Source organism: Populus trichocarpa, chromosome 7, assembly GCF_000002775.5.
Source record: "Populus trichocarpa isolate Nisqually-1 chromosome 7, P.trichocarpa_v4.1, whole genome shotgun sequence".
NCBI classification, from domain to species: Eukaryota; Viridiplantae; Streptophyta; class Magnoliopsida; order Malpighiales; family Salicaceae; genus Populus; species Populus trichocarpa.
Genome location: NC_037291.2, coordinates 9878931 through 9901245, shown reverse-complemented (window position 1 = coordinate 9901245; position 22315 = coordinate 9878931). Strand labels below are relative to the sequence as shown.

Genomic DNA, 22315 nt, shown 5'->3' with positions numbered 1-22315 from the left:
AATCTCAGCCCTTGGTTCGTCCCGAAAGCATCCCAACCATCGGCTCAAAGTAGCAATGATGAACTGTCAGTTTTGTGCAGGAAAATGGCTGGTCGGGTTGGCCAATTTGGGGCGGTGTCACCACCTTTGCAGCCTCAATCAGCCCAAACGGCTTACACTAGCGTGTAGTCAGGTATCGCAGGATCATTTGCGTGTACGTTTCATCCAATTTGGTGAAGAAACGAGGCGTCAAATGCCTTGGGAAGGTGGCCACCCAACCAGCCTCGCTGGAGAAGAAGATGAACGGTACCTTACGATTTAGTCCTTCAATTTGTGATTTATTTCTATCTACACCCCTGATTGGCTTCGAACTTTTAATTTTGTTTAATTTTACCCATGAAGAACTTCAATTTAAACCCCAGATTTCGGTGTGTTTTTCCCTTTGGTCCTTGGTTTTGGATTTATGCAATTTGACCCTTAATTGATCAATAAACTTCCAATTTCTTCAATTTGACCCCTGATTTGGTCAATTTCAGTCTCTTTATTTACGCGCCTTTTCCAATTTGGTCCTTGGTTTTGGATTTCTTCAATCAAGTCCCTAATTGGCCATCAAAGTTCAATATCTATGCAATTAAACCCCTGATTTGACAAAATCAACTCTTAGAAATTCTACTTTGACCCCAGAACTTTAATTTCTTCCAATTAAAGCCTAAATTAAATCAATTTTTCTTGTAATCAAACCCTATATAAATTCAATTAAACCTCTAATAAAATTTAATTGAGTCCATAAACATCTGATTTTGGACTTTTTTCCTCCAATTGAATTTTTATTTGTCAACAGGGCTCTTCATCTGTAAAAATATATTGTCAAATTTTAATCTTTGAATTTTTAAGCCTCCTCAACCAACTTCTAGCCATTTTCTGGGCGCTCTGACATCCTATTCTCACTGTTATTATTTTTTTGGAAGAGAAAAAGTGAATTTGGGGAATAACCCAAAAATGGGTTATGATAGTTGCCCCCTCTTTACAATGCTTGCGACATAAAATTTCATAAGAGATTTTAGATAGTAAGATTTGTAAAGAAGAAAAAGGAAAAGACAATAAACTCGCCATATCAAGAAATGATGAATTGTTTGAGGGCTGGAAAGCGCACTCGAAAGGAGGTAGCGTTAGAAAACGCACTACCTGAGAAGTGAGGGCTCAAAGGCGCACTCGAAATGAGGTAGGGTTAGAAAACGCGCTACCTAAAAGTTGATGGAGTAACACCAATCTGACAATATTAAAAGCAATGCATTATGATTTATATGCATGTATACTTACCTGAGAGATATAGTCCCAATTTCTTCATGGTGTCTTTCTTTTCTCAAAAGTTGGAGTGTTGGTAGTAAACTTCGATGGCTTCTTCGCTCTTGCTTACTCGAGTCATCTCTTGTGATCTTGACCTCTAGAAAGGACTTGATATCATCATACTTCTTTGTCCTCCACCTTTTATCTCAAAGGTTGCCAATTTTGCCCAGCATGTTTCTTAGAAAATGAATATTGGAGCCAGCCCTACCAGGAGTTTTTTATTGCCCCTCAGCTTGATCATGCCCCCCAAGTATTCAATTCAATTTTAGGGATGAGGCTATGTGAAGGAAGGTTTGAAAAGGAGTTGTTTTCATGCAGAAATTTTGGAATTTCAAAGCTATTCCAAACATAAAAATCATTTTGACATCGATTCAAAGCAAACTTGTTCTAAAGATATTCAAGTAATTCCTATGGAGAGGTTTTCAGAAGTGATGAAAACTTTTTGTTCTTCTTTTGGTGTAAAATATGAAGTGACACTTGGTTGGTCAAAAAGGTTTAAGATTTAATTTAAGGGTTTCAAAGAACCAGTGTTCAAAGCGTTCATTTTATCTGCATGAATAATGATTTGGTTTGCATGAGAAAGCACTACCTATCAATTCATATTGCTTGCCTTAGATCAGAAAGGGCTTGATTAGGCACATAATGTAGGCTTGGGTTTTTGGTTATAAAGAAAAGGATATTTGTAGGCTCAAAAGGTGTTTAAGAGATCTCAAAACTAAGGATCACTTATGCTTGTTTCCTGACCTTTTGTTTTTTTAAATTGTCTTTCCAAAAATGGTCTATCGTGCCCCTCAGTGTTGGGCTTGAACTCTTTCTCTTTCTCTTTATTTTCTTCATTTGGTTTTGAGCATCATTGTATTGGTTTTTTTTTTTTTTGTATGCTCAAAATTTTTGGATCCCTTGGATTTTTCTTCATGCCCCCAAGCTTTGTTTAGACACATTTAATAATTGAGAATTTTCTTTTATGCCCCCTAGTGTTGTTTGAGGCACTTTTCAGTATTGAGAATTTTTGTATTTCTCTCGCACTTGCCCCCTAGTGTGGAGTGTGATCCTAGCCAAGGTTATTTAAAAAAAAAATGTTACTAGGCTCAAAAGGGATCTGCAAAGGATATATTTTAGCATTGTGAAAGAATTATCAAAGAAGGTCTTTTCTCATTTCAAATGCATGCATTTAGGATCGGTAAGCCTTGCTTTCATGCGAGTATGCAAAGTGATTTCTCATTATTCATTCAAATAAAACTCAACTTTGGAGTCACCTCATGGTGATTTTGTTTTTGTTTTTGTTTTTTTGTTGTCGTGGTTGTTTTTTTTTTCATGTTTTCTAGATGTATGGTTACCTTTCTAAGGAATCGCTTGAATTTTCAGAACTTGTTTGTTTGGACAAACACCAATATGATTTCTGTCTCGTATCAAAAACTTTAAATTCCCAAAAAACTTTATGAACATGTGAGATCATGCATAATTTTGGAGGGAAACAGGGAAACACATCAGTGGTTTCGTGGGTAAAGGTTGTGCTTAGTGTGTTAATTGCATGAAATGGAAACAAAAATGAAGGTACGTCATGAACACAGGAAAACACATGATCTTATTTAACAAGAAAGGCTCATTTGATAGAGAAAGTCTTGTGGTATTATGAGCTAAATTACCAACAAGACTGAAACAAATTAAAACTGACATGATCAAACAAAAGACAATAATAGGGCGGGCTTCATCCTATCATTTCGGCAAATCCGCTCTTAGGCTAGCTTTCCCACAACAGCTCTTGTAGAGGACTCATTAACGATATGGACAAAAACTATGGTCGAAATTCGAGACCTTCAAAATTTATGCTGCCTTTTTCGCACCCTACCTAAATCATCTGTGCTTCCAGATTTCCGGGACATTCCATCGCTAGTGCATTTCTGATCTACCACTTCAAGCATGATTAGGTAGAAGGTTTGTGTTCACATTAGAAGTGTCTTCCAATTCTATCCACCCTACCTTGATTAATTGCAAAAGTTTTCTCTTGAAGGCGTTGCAAGTATGGATACTATGTCCAGCAACACCAGCATGGTATTCGCAAGTGAGCTCTGGTTTGTACCAGCAAGGGTAAGGTGGTTGCACCGGCGTCAGAGGTTCGGGAGTTACATGCCCGATACTTAATAACTTCTGGTACATTTTATTCAGGGGTAGCGGTAATAGAGGTAGTTGTTCTTGGACCCTTTGGTAATTTCCAATTTGGCTTTTGGCTTGAAAGGGCTCATGTTTTTTTATGTTGGCAATTTGGGATGGAGTGTTGTAGTTTTGGGATGAGTTTTTCCTACCTTTGTAGCCATCTTCAACATAGTTGACCTCCTTCCTTTCGAAGCCTCTTTTCTCGGTGGGTGCAGAAATTCTACCACTCTAGACGCCTTGTTCTATGCGTTCACACACTACCATAGCATCAGTGAATTGTTGAGCTGAACTACCCATCACATGCTCATAATATGGCGCTTTGAGTGTATCGGCAAATAAAGTGACCATCTCTTTGTCTAAAAGTGGAGGATGGACTTGAGTAGCTAATTCTCGCCATCTTTGACTATATTCCCTTATGCTTTCTTTGTCCTTTTTTCCTAGATTGGACAAGCTACTTTTATCGGGAGCAATGTCCATTTTGTACTTGTATTGCTTAACAAAAGCTACAAAATCTTTCCATCTCCGGATCTTTGTGTTGTCCAATCTCATGTACCAGCTCAATGCTGCCCCACTTAAGCTATCCTAAAAAAATGCATCAGTAGTTTTTCATCATGCACTACTTCTGCCATTTTATTGCAATAGGACTTGAGATGAGTCATGGGGCATTGTGTTCCACTATATTTGATGAACTCAGGAACACAAAACTTCTTCAGGGCAACCACATTTGGGACCAGACACATCTCTGCTGCCCGTACTAGATCATATAAGTCTACCCCTTCACTGACTTTGATTCTGGCTTCCAGCGCCACTATCTTTTCTTGATCAAGGCCATCAGATGACTTGGTATGGTGGGACTCGTTAGCAAATGCATCCATGACTTTCGGGGCTGGTGCAGGTGTCGTTGACTGCACAAATGCTGGATTATGTTGAGGCTCTTAACCATGTTCACTCATTCTTTCTTCAGGCTGAGTTGTTATTGGAGTTTGATTAAAGGTGACCGGTAGATTAGAAGGACCTTCACCAGAGGCATTTCTCAATGTTTGCTCGAGTAAGCTAGTAAGGCAACTATACTTGTCTTCAGAGACTTCAACTCTTCTTGAAAATGGGCATCACGATGAGCGTGTTCTTCGTCTTTCATGTTTCTCGCTCGAAGTAGGGTGTTATAGACTCGTTGGGGACCTATATTTGAACTTGTTGTATGTATGTATGTATGTTATTTACAAATGAATGGATGTATGCATATGGATGCAAATGTATATACATGCATATTAGGGAGTTCATACTCTAGCAATAGGTTTTGGGCCATTACAGGATGGGTGGCTTTCTACATGGTCTCAAAAGGGTCTCTTGTTGTCCCAGTGATCACCCTCGTCAAGGCAATATGGGGGCTCAGCAGGTAATGGGATGGCATGTGCACCAATCATTACCAGTCTAAGCTCTCAGCGAAAAGTTAAGGTTTACACAAACTTGAACCTTGACTAAATGTCGTAAGGTAAGCTGTTAGTCCCTCACCTAACTTAAAGTTTTTCGGTATAAATTCCCTTAAAATGTGAATGATGCATGAAGCAATTTTACAATGCAAACAAATATGTACAAAATTAAAATGTATGAGGAAATGAGGAAATACATATTAACAATGACACAAATCAAACAATAAAACACAATAATCAGACAAAAACAAAGCTTAGTCCACAAGGTCCCCAATGGAGTCATCATTTTATCGCACATGTGCGGCGATCGCCCACCACCCTCATCAGGTGTGGAGTGTCTATTGTGGCAAATATGGGAAGACAAGGAATTATTGTCTCTTATCAGTGAAAAAATTGAATGGGAGTCGCCACCTAGTTTTTGGTTACTAAGAATCCTAACTAGTCTAAGAGATCAGGTACGAAGACTGGTTGCGTAAAGGGAAGGTATTAGCACCCCAAATGCGCCCTACCTAAGGTAAGCTGCATTGTTTAATTGTCTGATATATGCTAAGGTTTCATTGTATTTCTAAATGTTGGTCTATCTACGGTTTAAGAAAAGTCCTCCTCGGTGAGGAGGTCCTTATCTTATCGGGTAAAACCTAACCTTCTAATGTCTATAAAAGAACTACCTTTTTAATATCAGGAATACGTTTTATGTATAAATTCGTAATCCGAAACATTAAAACAAAAAAATATTTTTTTTTGAATTTTTTTTGAAATATTGACCAAGTTCTCGTGACTTTAATAAACTGGTTACTAAAGCCAAAATGCATGCCAAAATATATTGTTTGAAATTTTCTTTGTTGTATGAAAATACAATATGATTTTTTTTTAAGCTTTGAGAGACTAGGGCGTATGCACGAAACCAAAAAAAACATTTTTTTTTACAAAAACCAGGTATTTTAATATCGGATTTGTGTTTTTACAGTATATAAAAAATGAACCGATATTAATTAAAATGGATAGAAAAATATGCGAGAAAATCATGGATGTTTTTGAAAATGTATTTTTTTTTTTTTGTAAATTTTTGAACGGGCCAGACCATTTCTTAGGTAGTGCGTTTTCTGACCCTACCTCTTTTCGAGTGCGCCTTTGAGCCACCATCTCTTAGGTAGTGCGTTTTCTAATCCTACCTCCTTCTAAGTGCGCCTTTGAGCCACCATCTCTTGGGTAGTGCGTTTTCTAACCCTACATCATTTCGAGGGCGCCTGTGAGCCATCATCTCTTGGGTAGTGCGTTTTATAACCTTACCTCTTTTCAAGTGCGCCTTTGAGCCCTCACTTCTCAGGTAGTGCGTTTTCTAACCCTACCTCATTTCGAGTGCGCTTGTGAGCCACCATCTCTTGGGTAGTGCGTTTTATAACCTTACCTCCTTTCGAGTGCGCCTATGAGCCCTCACTTCTCAGGTAGTGTGTTTTCTAACCCTACCTCATTTCGAGTGTGCCTTTGAGCCACCATCTCTTGGGTAGTGCGTTTGCCAACCCTATCTCCTTTCAAGTGCGCATTTGAGCCACCATCTCTTGGGTAGTGCGTTTTCTAACCCTACCTCTTTTCGAGTGCGCCTTTAAGCCCTCGCCATTCCTTTTTAGGTAGGTCACCCATTACAATGAGACCATTCTCCATGTTTTTTTTTACCTAGGCAGGTCACCTATTATAATGAGGTCATTCTTCCACTCGGATAGGTCACTCATTATAATGAGACCACTCTTTCCTTTTTCTTTGGGTAGGTCACCCATTACAATGAGACCGACATTTTTCTGGGTAGGTCACCTATTACAACGTGACCAATTCTCCATGTTTTTTTATCTGTGTAGGTCACCCATTACAATGAGGTCATTCTTCCACTCGGGTAGGTCACTCATTACAATGAGACCACTCTTTCCTTCTTCTTTGGGTAGGTCATCCATTACAATGATACCGACATTTTTCTGGGTAGGTCACCCATTACAACGTGACCAATTCTCCATGTTTTTTTATCTGGGTAGGTCACTCATTACAATGAGGTCATTCTTCCACTTGGGTAGGTCACCCATTACAATGAGACCACTCTTTCCTTTTTCTTTGGGTAGGTAACCCATTACAGTGAGACCGACATTTTTCTGGGTAGGTCACCCATTACAACGTGACCAATTCTCCATGTTTTTTTATCTGGGTAGGTCACCCATTACAATGAGGTCATTCTTCCACTTAGCTAGGTCACCAATTACAATGAGACCACTTTTTCCTTTTTTCCTTGGGTAGGTCATCCATTACAATGAGACCAACATTTTTCTGGGTAGGTCACCCATTACAACGCGACCAATTCTCCATGTTTTTTTTATCTGGGTAGGTCACCCATTACAATGAGGTCATTCTTCCACTTAGGTAGGTCACCTATTGCAATGAGACCACTCTTTCCTTTTTCCTTGGGTAGGTCACATATTATAATGAGACCAACATTTTTCTGGGTAGGTCACCCATTACAACGTGATCAATTCTCCATGTTTTTTTTATCTGGGTAGGTCACCCATTACAATGAGGTCATTCTTCCACTTGGGTAGGTTACCCATTACAATGAGACCACTCTTTCCTTTTTCCTTAGGTAGATCACCCATTACAATGAGACCATTCTCCATTTGTTTTACTGGGTAGATCACCCAGTACAATGAGACCATTCTTCCACCTGGGTAGGTCGCCCAATACAATGAGACCACTCTTTCTTTTTTCTGCGTGGGCAGGTCGCCCGTGAAAATAGACCAGTGTGAGTATGCGTGGGCTGGTCGCCCGTGAAAATAGACTACTTTTCTTCAAAAGGGGCAGGACGCCCAAGATAATGAGATCATTTTCCTTTTCTTTTCTTTATAAAGCTTATTGTGCAAAACAATGAGGAGTTTTGTTTTGTAAGCATTGTAAAGAGGGGGCATCTGTTGCTACTCAATTTTTGACCCCTCTTTTTTATAAAAGTTTTGGAAAATCCAAAAAAAGCGAAAAATAACAAAAATCCAAAAAAATATATTTTTAATATATTTGCATCATTTTTAGCATTTCCAACGTCATCTAAAAAAAATTTAAATTTTCAAAGGTCTTTCTAACGCGTTCGACTTTTCACGCGTCATTTTTTAAAATCATTGATTTTTCTCATTGAGTCAACGTTGATATTGCTCGTTTTCAAAAAATACAAGAAAAATCAAAATTTACAAAAAAAAACAAAGAAAGTTGAGGGACCAATTTTGAGGCCCAAGCAATATTTTACCTATAAATAATAGCCTTCAACACACACAAAAAGGGGGGGCAATCTTGTACTAAAATTAGAGGGCAACACAAAAAACCCTAAACAACCTAACCCTACCAGCTCCCACTCTAATGCAACCGCCATTCTCCCTCTTGAAGCAAAAGGAGCCGCAGCCTCCCCCCCCCAGCAAGCTGATTGGTTTTCTTTTTAGGAAACAAAGTCGTCGTCCCCCGGGGTCCTTTGTTGTTGCTCTCCTAGAACAAAGCCAAGGACCCCTTGCCATTTCTTCTCCTTCACCCATCTCCTACAACCTCTCGACCTTCCCCCCTTCACCAAACCATCTCCCCGCATTTCCTTCTCTACACGATCTTCTTCCCCCTCACTCTCTCCTCTTGCTGGCCGTTTCAACTTCTTCTTCTCCAATCGCCGATTGAATTAGGCCTCCCTTCCATTCAACCACCATCAGCTGCACAGACACGACAGAAACTCAGTCGCCGGCCGCCCTTGGACATATCGCCGGCCACCTGAAACAGAGAAGAAGGCGAAACAAAAAAAAAGAAAAAAAAGGATCTGTAGAAGAAATAGATCTAAAAAACAAAGGAACGAGAGCAGATCTGAAAAGGAAAGAAAAATTAAAACTGACTGTCTTGCGTCTTTTTCTACTTTTACGGATGACGGGGATCCTCACCGCCGGCGGGGAAGTGAAGAGGGGAGGAAACCAAACCAAATCCCTTGTTTTCTTGGATTTCTTACGGTGGTGCGTGAGCCCACGCGCCGCCAGTGGTGGGGCGCGTGGAGCAGACGTGCCGCCATTGTCTTGCAGCTCCAGAAGTCTGCCTGACACTGTTCTGAATTGTTTTGGGTTATTTTGTAAATTTCAAATTATTTAATGTAATGTTTGTTTAGATTTGAGTTTTTATAATTTGTATTTTGTAAATGTGGATGTAAAAAAAAAGAAAAAAAAATATAGTAAATGTGGATGTAAAAAAAAAGAAAAAAAATATAGTAAAAGTGAATGTGTGTTTGGATTTTTTATTTATTTATGGATGTTTTTTGTTATATATGATAAAACCGCAAAGACAAAAGAAGAATTTAATATTTTGATTTGCTCATGGTAAAGGATTATGAACTTATACGTAAGTCGTATTTTTAATATCCGATGAAAAGATAAAATTTTTAAAATTTCTTTATCACATCAAAGCCACGAAGTAGCTTACCTCAGGTAGGGTGTGTTAGGGGTGCTAATACCTTCCTTAACCACAACCAGTCCCTTACCCGTGAATCTCTGACAAGACCAGTACACTCGGGTTTCCTAGTAACCCTTCAATGAAATACTAGGTGGTGACTCCCAATGAATCAATGAACAAACAAAAATCGCCAACAGACGCCTCGCAGGTGACGTGCAACAAAGATCAGGTTTGGAGAATAGTTTATCTGTTTTTACAAACTTCCTACACAAAGATTTTGACAAGCCTTAACTCTGTAAGTATTGTAAAGAGGGGGCATTTGTTGTTACCTATTTTGGATCTCTATATAAATATACAAAAAAAAATCAATAAAGGTAAAAAAAAAAAGTGTATTAGTGGAGAGAACATGAAGAACAACTAAAAAATTATCAAAGAATGGTTAGGAAAAATCAAGCCCATGATATAATTATCACATAAGAATTGTTTTAGAAAAATGATGTTATAAAGCCTAATCAAGCCCATGATTTGAGACACGGGTTTGCTGGGTTAGCTCGAGTTGATCGGGTCCATCCATGATGTTGTCATCTCAATATATGACAAAAGATATTATACTTCGCATTCATTAAAGAGTGCTTTCATAATAGAAAAAAATACTTATAAATACAAATGACTTAGCAATGCTCGCACATTCTTTTTTTATTTTTAATTAACGTTCAATTTGTTTTGGGTCTGAATCTTAGCAAAGCACAAGCCGATTAACTAGTTTTACTATAATATAATTTGATGTATTGTGGTTGACTAAAATGAGTAACTATTATTATGGAAGTTCTTGTTGGATTCCCGAATAATATACACGCAACAGAAACAATAAAACAAAATTATTCAGGAGTCCTTAGGATCTCGTTTGACAGATCTAGAGTTGTTTAGGGATTTATTATCTAACGATCTGATCTTCTTCAGCTTTGAATAATTCTTTAAAGGCTGGGTTGTCGCAAACTACGAGTCGTCCAATTGTCCGGCCTCCAACGGTAATCCACACGAACCACTAGTGAGAAATCTCGTAAATTCCTATTTTGAAGATAGGGATTGTTATGCCTAGAATGCTAGCTCTCTATTCTGTGACTTATGTAGATTTTATGTGTAACAAATAACTCCTAAAAAATATGAGGCTTAGCTTACTATTTATAGAGAAATCTAAAAAATACCCTATAATTTGGCAAAATATCAATTTGCTCTCTAAATAATATCCATATATTAATTTATGATAATTTTATGAATTAACTCAATCAAGTCCTTACTTGATTTTTCTAGGTCTAGAAATATAATTCTTGAATTAATTATATTCTAGTTCTTATTTTTTAAAATATATTTTAATCAAGTCATACTTAATTAAATCATCTCAGTTTAATTTCTAGCTAATGGTTCTTAATGTGTGTGAACCATTAGGTTCCTAATATGTTGGCTCATATATAAATTATAATTCTAATTAAATATAATTAAATAAATTAAACATTTTAATTTATTTTCAATTCAACAATTGAATAATTTATATTTGAAGATCAGGTGCATCATCTAGTAATGTGTCTTGATCCTCTAAATATTAGAAAAGTTATTAGTGGTTTGACTTAGCCTTTTAGTGGTTGGTTTCTCAGTATAATTAATATCCTTTCATCAATAATGTTCAGATTTAACATTAAAACATAAAGTATTTCTACCATGTTAAATCATGTTTATTCTCTACACAATAGTTATTGATCATTTGAATAAGACTTGAAACTCTTTCCAAGTCTCATTCCACCTTGACCAAGAATTTCTCAGTCAATACTATTTGAAAACAAATGTAATATTTTTCTCTAATTCACTCAAGTACCTTCATATAGTTCATATTATACTTAGTGTCTATCCCTTCGTCACCTCAATTAAGATAACATGTAATAGAATCAAAATATAACATTTTCTATATAAGATAACTTAGTGATCTCAAGTTTAAAAATCACATGCACAATTGTCACGTAAGCCTATTTATAGCATGGGTGATCTCTCCATATAAAATTCTCATGCATGTCACTTCAATGTAAGAACATGCATCTACATTAAATTTTGCATTCATAACAAAAAAAAAACTTATAACTATTAATGACTTAGCAATGCTCACACATTCTTTTTAGTTTTTAATTAACGTTCAAAAATTGTTTTGGGTCCGAATCTTAGCAAAACACGGGTCGAATAAATAGTTTTATTATAATATAATTTGATGTATTGTGGTTGACTAAATAGCTATTACCATGGAAGTTCTTTACTATTTGATTATTTTCCCCCTTTATTTCTTAAGATAGCAAGGGTATATAGGACTTGACTCTGAACCACTTTGCCCTCTCTTTGCTTTGCAGAGAAGAGAAATGCGCTGGGATAAATTCTGACTGCATGTTCAGGTTATTGTGATCTTCTGGGTCAATATGAATGCGATTTAAGACTTTTTTGCTTCAAGTATATTTTTGTTTGCCTTAGGAGGCGTATGCACAAAAGCAGTATACGGTTTAACTGGGATTTTATTCTCATCTTTTGGCATCAAATTGCTCTATATATAATTAGAAGCAGATGAAATGTGCTCTCACCTGCCGTTTGATTCACCAAATGAGTGGTTCGTACCTATCAGTTTAACTAACTATATTATTAAGAACTCAGAAAGTTTTAGATTGTGAAATAAAGGCTTGATTGTTGATAGAGAAACTCAGTATTTTTAAATCACTGATCTTAGGTTGATCATTTACAGCTACTTTGCATGCCTGCTAATACAATGTTCTTTCAGGCCAGTAACAATATCTACATATAGAAAATTAGTACCAGGCCAACAGCTGAAGTGTACAAAGTTATCAACCTATGAGTAAACCTTGAAGGGTGTAAACAGTCTTCAATGCAGAAAATGGAAAAACGAGCAGGAATGAGTCGCCTTCTTGCGTGCAATTCACCTGTGTTTGAAGATGTTATGAATTGTGTTGCTGTGTTTTGTGCAGTGAAGGGATGCACAATCAAGAACAGCAGTGCTGGATATTGAAAAACATGAACTACACACAAGGTGTTTGATAAAATGTCTCTAACATTATTTTATTCACTGCTTGTCTTTAAATACATGAAAAAACTTAACAAACTTCCCTAGTTATCAACCACTAACTGAAGTGGACAATGTGCTGCCACTAACTCAGCAACAACCTTAGAAAAACAAGGAATTTACTCTGACGAAATCAAAACAGAAATGAAAGAAAAGAAAACAGACAACACTTGATTGAATAACAATTAAACAAACTGAAACACTAGAGTTAAAATGTCAATTGTCTAACACTCCTCCTTGACATTTTGACGACAAATTCCAATCATTTGTCTTAATGTCTCGAATGTCTCTTTAGGTAGTGGTTTGGTAAATATATCTGCAAGTTGTTCTTCGGAAGAACAATGAATCAGCATCACTTCATTAGATTGTTGAACTTCTCTAATAAAATGAAACTTGATTTTGATATGCTTTGTACGTCCATGAAAGACTGGATTCTTTGAAATTGATACTGCAGAACTGTTATCACACATGATTTTAGTAGCTTTAATCTGTTCATGTCCCAAATCCTTTAACATTTTCCTCAACCAAATTGCTTGGTTGACAGCAGAGGCAGCAACAATGTACTCTACTTCTGCAGTGGACTGAGCTATTGTCTCTTGCTTCTTTGAACTCCAGGTGAAGACACCTGAATTGAGTGAGAATAAATACCCTGAAGTGCTTCTTGAATCATCAACACAGCCTCCCCAGTCACTGTCAATATAGCCTCTTAGTTCCACAGTCCCTTCTGATGATCTTGGATAGAAAATACCAAGATCAATGGTACCTTTGATATATCTAAGTATCCTTTTTGCTGTAATGAAATGAGTCTCCCTTGGAGAATGCATGAACCTTGAAAGAATACTCACAGCAAACAATATGTCAGGTCTGCTTGCTGTGAGATATTGAAGGTTGTCAATTAAGCCTCTATACAAACTTTCATCCACTTTTTCAGATTCATCATCCTTGCTAAGCTTGATACTTGTTGTCATAGGAGTCCCCACTAGTTTACAATCCTGTGTTTTGAATCTTTTTAGGATGTCTGAAGCATACTTCTTTTGGCATGTAAAAATGCCATGGCTGGATTGCATCACTTCCATTCCAAGGAAGTAATTCATCATTCCAAGGTCAGACATCTCAAACATCTTCTTCATTTCATCTTTGAACTCTTGGATCATTCCAAGTTCACTTTCTGTGATGAGCATATCATCTACGTAAATAGATACAATTAGAAAATGGTTACTATCGCACCCGACAGCGTGGCGGCCTTAAAAATAAATCTTGATTATGGAAAAAGAAAAGATATATGGCATCTTGTTCTTTTAGGGAAAAGGTCTTGTTCAAGGAGTCGCCACCTAGTATTATGGTCACTAGGAACCCTAACTGGTCAACAGAGATTCTATGGTATGGGACTGGTTACGTAAAAGGGAAGATATTATCACCCCTTAAACGTTCTGCCTGAGGTAGACTGCATTGATGGTTTTGTCTTAAATTGCTAAACATTTATTAGTTTTATGCTATGATGATTTGCTTATAATATTCCTGACTCTAGCGTTAGTGAATATTCGACTACGGATACTTCCAACTCTGGCGTTGGTAAGTATTACGTAACCCAAAAAAATAAAAGGTGTTGCTGACTCTAGCTCTTTAAATAAACCAAATAAAAATAAATTTAGATATATGCATGCATATTTTTTTATTTTTTTATTTTTTTTCTATTTTTCTATTTTTATTGCTATTTCTATTTTTTTTATTATTTATCTTTTTGGGGCTGGGTCCAGCTCAACCCACATGGGCTGGGCTAGACCCAGCCCAGTCACTGGCCCAAGTCAGTGACCCGGCTGGGCCACAGCACGCATGAACTAGTTTCATGCGTGCATGGCACTGTGCGAAGGTAATTAGTTACCTTCGCACAGTGCTAAATGCACTGAAGTTTCGAAACAAAAACGAAGAGGAAGAGAAAGCTTACCTTGCTGCAGGTTACTTTGCCGGAGTGTTAGCGTGTTGGGCGAAGATCAGTGGTGGCGTCCGTTGATAGGAAACTGGAATCCTCCTTCTACCTCTACTTTCCTGCCCTCTATTTCTTTTTTTCTCATCTGTGAAATTCTCCCCGTGCTCTGTTTTTCAAACTCTCTCTACTCTCTCTCGGTCTGTTTCTGCCTTCGTTGTTTTAGGCCAGTATTGGTGAGGGGAAGCTCGTTTCTGGTATGGGGTTCTAAAAAACACTTAAAAGTTCGTCTGGTATCTTTGTGTCTCTTCTCTTTTTGATTTTTTCGTCTCCCTCTCTCTCTTGGGTTTTTTCCCCGTCTCTCCAACCAACCCCTATTTTTCAGTGCTCCTATGCTTATATAGAGCTCAGCGGGTTGGTAACGGGCGGTAGGCTGAGGGTCGACCACCATTAAGGCGCCTATAACTGAAGCCAACGGACGACGATTATTGCTGCAACGTTTCTCCAACCTTTACTGTAGAAAATGGTCACTGGCTTAAAGGAGAAGAAGATGAACAGCGTCTTCAAAACAATGTCGTTTGGAGATAAAAGATGGCCATTTTACGTTTTGACCCATGCAGTTTCGAAAGTCTTGTAATTAAGCCCCTGGTTTAAACTGTAATTCGCCCCCTGCATTTGCGCGCCATTTTCAATGTAGTCCTTGGATTTTAATCTTGCAATTTTGACCCCAAACTTTAATATTTTTTCAATTAAGTCCCTGAATAAGTTAATTCCAAGCTCAATTAAGTCTAAAACTTATCAATTCTCCAATTAAACCCTTGCTTGGATTAATTAAATTAATTTCAAGCTTAATTAAGTCTCAAAACTTATCAATTCTCCAATCAAACCCTTGATTGGATTATTTAAATCAATTTCAAGCTTAATCAAGTCTCAAAACTTATCAATTCTCCAATTAAACCCTTGATTTGATTAATTAAACTAGTCAAGAATTTAATTAAATCTTTAAACTTCCAATCATGTTGCCCTTAACCTAAATTTTAATTCATTCTTCATTTATTTTATTTTTACTTGTTTTTCATCATTTTTTTTTCAGTAAATAATTAAAATAAAAAGGTCAAAAATTAGGTTATGACAGTTACCACAGGATTTCACATACAAAGTTGCTTCATTTTGGCTTCTGCTGAACCCAAGCTGAAGCAGATGTGTGTCCATTCTGTCATACCAAGCTCGGGGAGCTTGTTTCAACCCATACAAGGCCTTCTTAAGTAGATACACATGATCTTCTTTATCTTTAACAACATATCCATCGGGGTTCCTCTACAAAGATTTCTTTAGCAAGAAATCCATTCAAGAAGGCAGACTTGACATCAAGTTGGTGAATCTTCCAAGAGTTATGTGCTGCAAGTGCAATGAGAAGTCTAATAGTATCATACCTTGCTACTAGAGCAAAGGTCTCTAGGTAGTCCACATCATATTGCTGAGCATAGCCCTTTACCACCAATCTAGCCTTGTGTTTGCATATTGACCCATCTGGATTGAGTTTTGTTTTAAAAACCCATCTTACACCTATCACCTTGCGATGCTTAGGCCTTTCAATCAGCTGCCATGTTGCATTTTTGTTGATCATTTCCATTTCTGCCTCCAATGCTCTCCTCCATGCTGGAAATTCTTGAGCTTCAGTATAGCTGGTTGGTTCTAGAATTGCCATGTTGCATCTTAGGTGAATATCTTCCAATGATCTTATACCTTTAACTGGAAAGTCATCCACTGATTCATCAGCTTCCAGCTGAGGCTGAATGGTGAATGGATGATCAGAAATCATATTTTTCTGATGTTCCCAGTCCCATGTGGTTGCTTCATCGACCTTCACATCTCTGCTGAGAATTACCTTCTCTGTTTGTAAGCAAAGGATTTTGTATCCTTTGGTTGTTATTCCATAGCCCACAAGAACTCCCTTCTGAGCTTTGTTGTCAAGTTTGCTCCTTTTTGGCTCAGCTATATGATAATAGCATATGCTGCCAAAGATTCGAAGATGATCTATAGCAAGTTTGACACCATTCCAGCCTTCATATGGTGTCTTGTCCTCCAGTGCTTTGGTTGGAAGTCGGTTCAGCAAGTAAACAGAGGTATTGACTGCCTCTGCCCATAATTTGTTTGGCATTTTCTTTTCAAGTAAGAGACATCTAGCCATCTCCATTATTGTCCTGTTCTTCCTCTCACACACACCATTTTGTTGTGGTGTGTATGGTGTAGTGTACTGGTGCACAATGCCTCTACTGTTGCAATACTCAAGAAACTGATTTGAGGTATATTCAGTACCATTGTCAGATTTTAAGCATTTAATTAGCATGTCACTTTGATTCTCAACTAAAGCTTTGAATGTTTGAAAGATTGTAAATACTTCACTCTTAAATTTGATGAAATACACCCAACACATCCTAGTATAATCATCAATAAAGAGAATGAAATACTTGTTACCACATAATGAGGTTGTCTTCATAGGTCCACACACGTCAGTGTGGATGAGCTGAAGCTTTTGGCTGGCTCTCCATGCTTGCCCTTTGGGAAATGGTGGCCTTGATTGCTTGCCAAGTTGACATGTTTCACACGATTGAATCTCACCATTCAATGTGGGCAATGCTTCAACCATTTCCTTTTGTTTCAGAATTGACAAGCCCTTTTGATTGAAATGTCCAAATCTTTTATGCCAAAGATTTGAAACATCCTAAGTAGCACTCATATATGCATGATTGGATACTTTATCCCAGTCAACAACAAAGCTTCTGTTTTTCATATTTATACAGAACACTTGTTCTCCAGAAGGATCAAAGATAGTGCATTTATGATCCTTAAACTGAAGAGAATAGTTTTTCTCCATCATTTGTCCAACACTCAATAAATTTTGACTGATTTCAGATATGAATAACACATCAGGAATGATTTTGATACCTGAACTTGTTTGAACATTTACTGACCCTCTGCCTTTGACCTCCAGAAATTCTTCATTGCCAACCTTTACTCTGGATTTGTAAGATTCATCAAGGGTTTTGAACATTCCAGCATCATTGCACAAATGGTGTGTGCATCCACTGTCAATAAGCTAAGTATCAGCTGAATCATTTGTTGAGAAACAAGTGACAGCAAAGAATTGCTCCTCCTGTGTATCAACTTCATCTGCTAGGTGAGCTTGTTGAGGTTTTGGGTCAGAATTTTTAAACTTATAGACCTTTGTGATGTGCCCTGATTGCTTACAATTTCCACAAATTGCATCTGGCCTCCACCAGCAATATTTTTCTGAATGTGTGTTTCTTTTGCAGTGAGTGCAAGGAGGAAACTTCTTCTGTTTTGAACCTTCACTAGTGCTGCCCCCTTCATTTCTGCCTTTAATTCTCAGATTAAGCAACTTCTTTCCTTTTCCACCTTGTTGTTTTTGCACATAAAAGGCTCCTTCAGTCAATCTGTCTTGCCTGATTGTACTTTGTTGCTCCTGTGCTTAAAGAGCACTCATTAGTTCACCTAATGATATTTTACTGAGGTCCTTTGATTCTTCCAGAGAGGAGATTTTGGATTAAAACCTCTCAGGAAGAGTCACAAGAACCTTCTCCACAATCCTGCTGTTAGGAAAGTCTTCTCCAAGTAATCTGATGTTGTTGATAATTAGTGAAATTCGATCAGAATACTTGGAGATTGTTTCATCTTCTTGCATGTTAAGTGCCTCAAAATCTCTCTTCAAATTCAGCACTTGCATTTGCCTTGTTCTGTCACTGCCTTGGTATTCTTCCAAGCCTTTTTGGCTGAATTGCATGCCATAATTCTGTAGAAAATGCTTTTTTACCACAGAATTCTGGATGATTGATTTTGCCTTGGATTTCTTTGCCTTTTCCTCACTGCTGAACTTGATTTGAGCCACAGTGGGATTTGTTGGTAAGGGAGCTACTGGTTTGTCTTCAGAAACAATTTCCCAAAGATCATAAGCTTCAAGAAAGGCTTGCATCTTCACTGACCAAATGTGGTAGTTTTCGCCAGTGAACATAATGGGGGAGTTTAAAAGTAGGTTGTTGGATGTCATTTTTGAGATTTTGAAAAAAGTGTTTTGGTCCTGTAAGATCTAAGAGAGCTCTGATTCCACTGTTATGAATTGTGTTGCTGTGTTTTGTGCAGGTGAAGGGATGCACAATCAAGAACAACAGTGCTGGGTATTGAAGAACACGAACTACACACAAGGTGTTTGATAAAATGTCTCTCACATTATTTTATTAACTGCATGTCTTTAAATACATGAATAAACTTAACAAACTTTCCTTGTTATCAGCCACTAATTGTAATGGACAATGTGCTGCCACTGACTCAGCAACAACCTCAGAAAAATAAAGAATTTACTCTGACGAAATCAAAACAGAAATGAAAGAAAAGAAAACAGACAACACTTGATTGAATAACAATTAAACAAACTGAAACACTAGAGTTAAAATGTCAATTGTCTAACAGAAGATAATGAATTTATTGCATATGTTACAAGTTGAACTTATTGTAGTTCATAGCACATTTTCTTCATTGCAAGGGCGAAGGATAAAAGGGAATGGGAATCACGTTAAGTTGATGTTTCCTTCTAACCGTGCCCACAAAAACTTCATTCATGTCGAGATCTTCTGAAAGGACTCCGTTTGGAAGTTTCCAATCGAAATGGTATAGCAGCTGCGCAAGTGGAAGCTCGACAGTAGCTATACCAAATAAAATGCCAGGACACATCCTCTTCCCAGCACCAAATGGGATGAATTCAAAATTAGTACCCATATAATCAATCGAACTATCTAGGAATCTCTCTGGATAGAATTTCTCAGCTTCAGTCCAATGATCAGAATCTCTTCCAATAGCCCACGCATTGATCATCACTTTACTTTTAGCCTGTATGACATATCCATTAATCTCGCACGTCTTGTTGCATTCTCTTGGAATAAAAGGAGCTGGAGGATGTAGCCTCAGAGTTTCTTTGATAATCAGCTTCAAGAATTCCAAATTGTGAAGACTTGTTTCATCAACATCCTCAGTATTACTAAAGACTTGCCTCACTTCCTCTTGTGCCTTTCGCATTACCCTTGGATTTCTCAACATTTCGGACATTGTCCATTCCATTAATGTTGATGATGAATCACTCCCAGCGGTGAATAGTTCCTGCAACAAGATTACAGAGTTAGGGAAGTGCTAATCATATCTTTCTTACATATTGCATAAAAACATATATTGATCCAACTCTTAGAAGAGAACTTTTGTGTTGATTATGGAGCTCCAGTTGTTTGACATCGGTGTATGTGAATTGGGATTGGTATTTAGTTTCATTTATGTGTGCTTTCTCTAGTGTCTTCGAAGGCCTTCAAAAGGCGCTAGTACTTCCACGTGGTCTGGCCCAACCAGTGAGTCATGACGGATGTCTCCAAAACCCGGTCACCTCTATGGCCAGATCCGGCCATGTCTCTTGCCGTTGAAATTCACTGTTTCAAAACATCTTGTTCAACGATGGACCGTTGACTTTGGATGTCTTCAAAAACATTGGAGAAGGTGCCTTATAAGCTTAGAATATATATATATATAGAAAGTAGATCAAATGTTCTTGATCAGCACTCCTGGTAGAACATTAATTGTGAAGCATATATACTCACCAGGATGGTTGCTTTGATGCTGTCTGTTGTCAAAGGGAATCCAAGGTCCCCGTGATTCTGGAGATTCAAAAGAACATCCAGAAGATTCTCCGCTTCACTCTCTTCATCAGTCTTTGCCACTTCCCTGCAGACTCTATGTTCATATATAATGTTTTCTAGGATCTCATCTGCGTCTTGATGCGACCTTTCGAGCCTAGACCTAAACCTACTGATCATGTACAACAGCTTAGAGGAAGGGAATACATCTGCAATATTCATACCTCCCATTGCCTCCATCACATGCTCAATAATCGGTAAGAATGCTTCTTGGTGCTTGTATTTCTTACCAACACTTGTTCTTGCAGTGATGCCATTTAATAAATCAAACATCATTTTGCTAAGGTTGATTGGCGAACCTGCTTTTGAATAAATGGTTCTCATAAAATTTGATACCTCTTCTTCCCTGATTGATCTGAATGATTTTACACGTTTCGCGCTAAGTAGCTCCAATACGCAAACCTTTTTCATTTGTCTCCAATAGTCTCCATATGGGGCAAATGCAATGTCCTTGCTATTGTAAAACATGACTTTTGCAACAAGGAGACATGGTCTGTCGACAAAGTTGATCTCGTGGGTTTTTATTGCTTCTTTTGCTGCTTCTGGTGATGAGATAATGACAGTGGGAACTTCTCCAATTTGAAGTTGCATGACTGGTCCATATTTATTGGCCATGTCTCTTAGGACTTGATGGGGTAGAGAGCCAAGTAGCTGGTGAAGGTTTCCAATTAAGGGTAATTTCCATGGTCCAGGAGGTGGAGGTGGAGTTGATGAGTTGTTACCTTGTGATTTCTTCCATAATCTCAGAACTGGGAAGATTAAGAGAAGGAAAGGTACAATAAGGATATAGATAAACTGGAATACTTGATCCATAATTAAAATGGTTACGTTTCACTAATGCTGCAAAAACTGGTTAAATAGAGTAGTGTGGCTAATTCAACAACTTGATGTCTATTATTATTGGATTTGGATGTGCTAAAAATAATAGACATCAAGCTGTTGAATTAGTCACACTACTCAATTTAACCAGTTTTTGGTGCATTAGTGGAACCTCACCATGATATGACGTACAAACTCACACTACCTTGTGTTTAATTTTTATCAAATAAATAGGGATGATGAGATTCGAACTCGTGACCACATGGTAATCAAGGTTTTGATATCATGTCAAAAAATCATCTCAACCCAATAGCTTAAGTTGTTAGGTGAGATCCCAAAATATAATTTAAATTATTCTCTAACAATATTTAATGGACAAACTTGACTATTGTAGATAAAATTTTCTTACAACTATCTCTGATTTCGGTGTTGATCAAAGGAAAAGCGTGTTCCACATAATTATAGCCAAAATAAAGATAGTTAAAACTTTTAACATAGGTTTTTCATAATAAACTTTAACTGGAATTGCAGAAAAATATATGCTTTGATATCCCCATCTTTGTTTTTTCACATGTAACTAAGTGATAACTTCAAGCAGTTCAAAAAATTTATACTAATGCCATACATGTTGGTGTAGTTTGTAAATGAATAAAGAAGGAAAACATGTCTATCCCACATTGGAAAGAAACACTTCCTCCTAAGTGTTTATAAGTGTAGGTTTCTATTATGTAGTAAATTAAGTGAAAGCCATTGTGAATGAGCTTTACTAGTAGGCTTCCTAATGCTATTTTATGGATTTTCATAATATCAAAAAATGAACTTTTTGGTGGGATTTAGGAACCCTCTGATGATAAGAAAAATTCAAAACCTTTCACCTAGGTGGTTCAAAGTGTATAAATAGCATCTGAACTTTGTAATGTTGCTTGAATGGAGGGCCTACAAAAGATTATCGATTTCATATGTATTAGGACCTGGAATGACTCTAAACCCAAGGGTGATGGGTCTAACAACTTTCTAGATTCATATGTACTTGAGCTCAACGTGCAGCTGAATTCAAAAGTGATGGGACTAGCAACTTGCCAGACCTGTAAGTACTTGGGCTCAACATGTAGTTGAATCAAATAATATTTGGTCTAGCATCTCATCAAACTCATATGCACTTGAGCTTAGCACGTAGCTGAACCAAAGGGTTTTGGGCCTCGCATCTCGCCAGACCAACATGCGTTTAAGTTTAGCGCATAGTTAAACCCAAGGATGTTGAGATGGAAACAAGCTAGGCACATGTCATCTAGGCTTGTTATTTTTTCAAGCCTAGGTATGTTGGGTTATTGCCCTATCTTTGGTCTTTTTTAACATGGGCTTT

At 37.5% G+C, this 22315-nt stretch overlaps 1 protein-coding gene across 2 annotated transcripts in view; it reads right to left on the bottom strand.

Moving 5' to 3' along the window:
* Window positions 1-21011, bottom strand: part of LOC7457165 (cytochrome P450 726A27) — a 45129-nt gene extending 24118 nt beyond the window's left edge. Inside the window, exons 1-2 of one of the 2 annotated variants that reach the window (XM_052454658.1) lie at window positions 20038-21011; window positions 18783-19552 (exon numbers count right to left, since the gene is read on the bottom strand). In XM_052454658.1, the coding sequence (XP_052310618.1) occupies window positions 18932-19552; window positions 20038-20946 (1530 nt within the window). In that variant the 5' untranslated portion in view covers window positions 20947-21011 and the 3' untranslated portion in view covers window positions 18783-18931. Of the gene's footprint in view, window positions 1-18782; window positions 19553-20037 lie in introns of those variants that run through there. The other variant, XM_052454657.1, reaches the window with a different exon arrangement.
* Between the last annotated feature and the right edge of the window lie 1304 nt (window positions 21012-22315).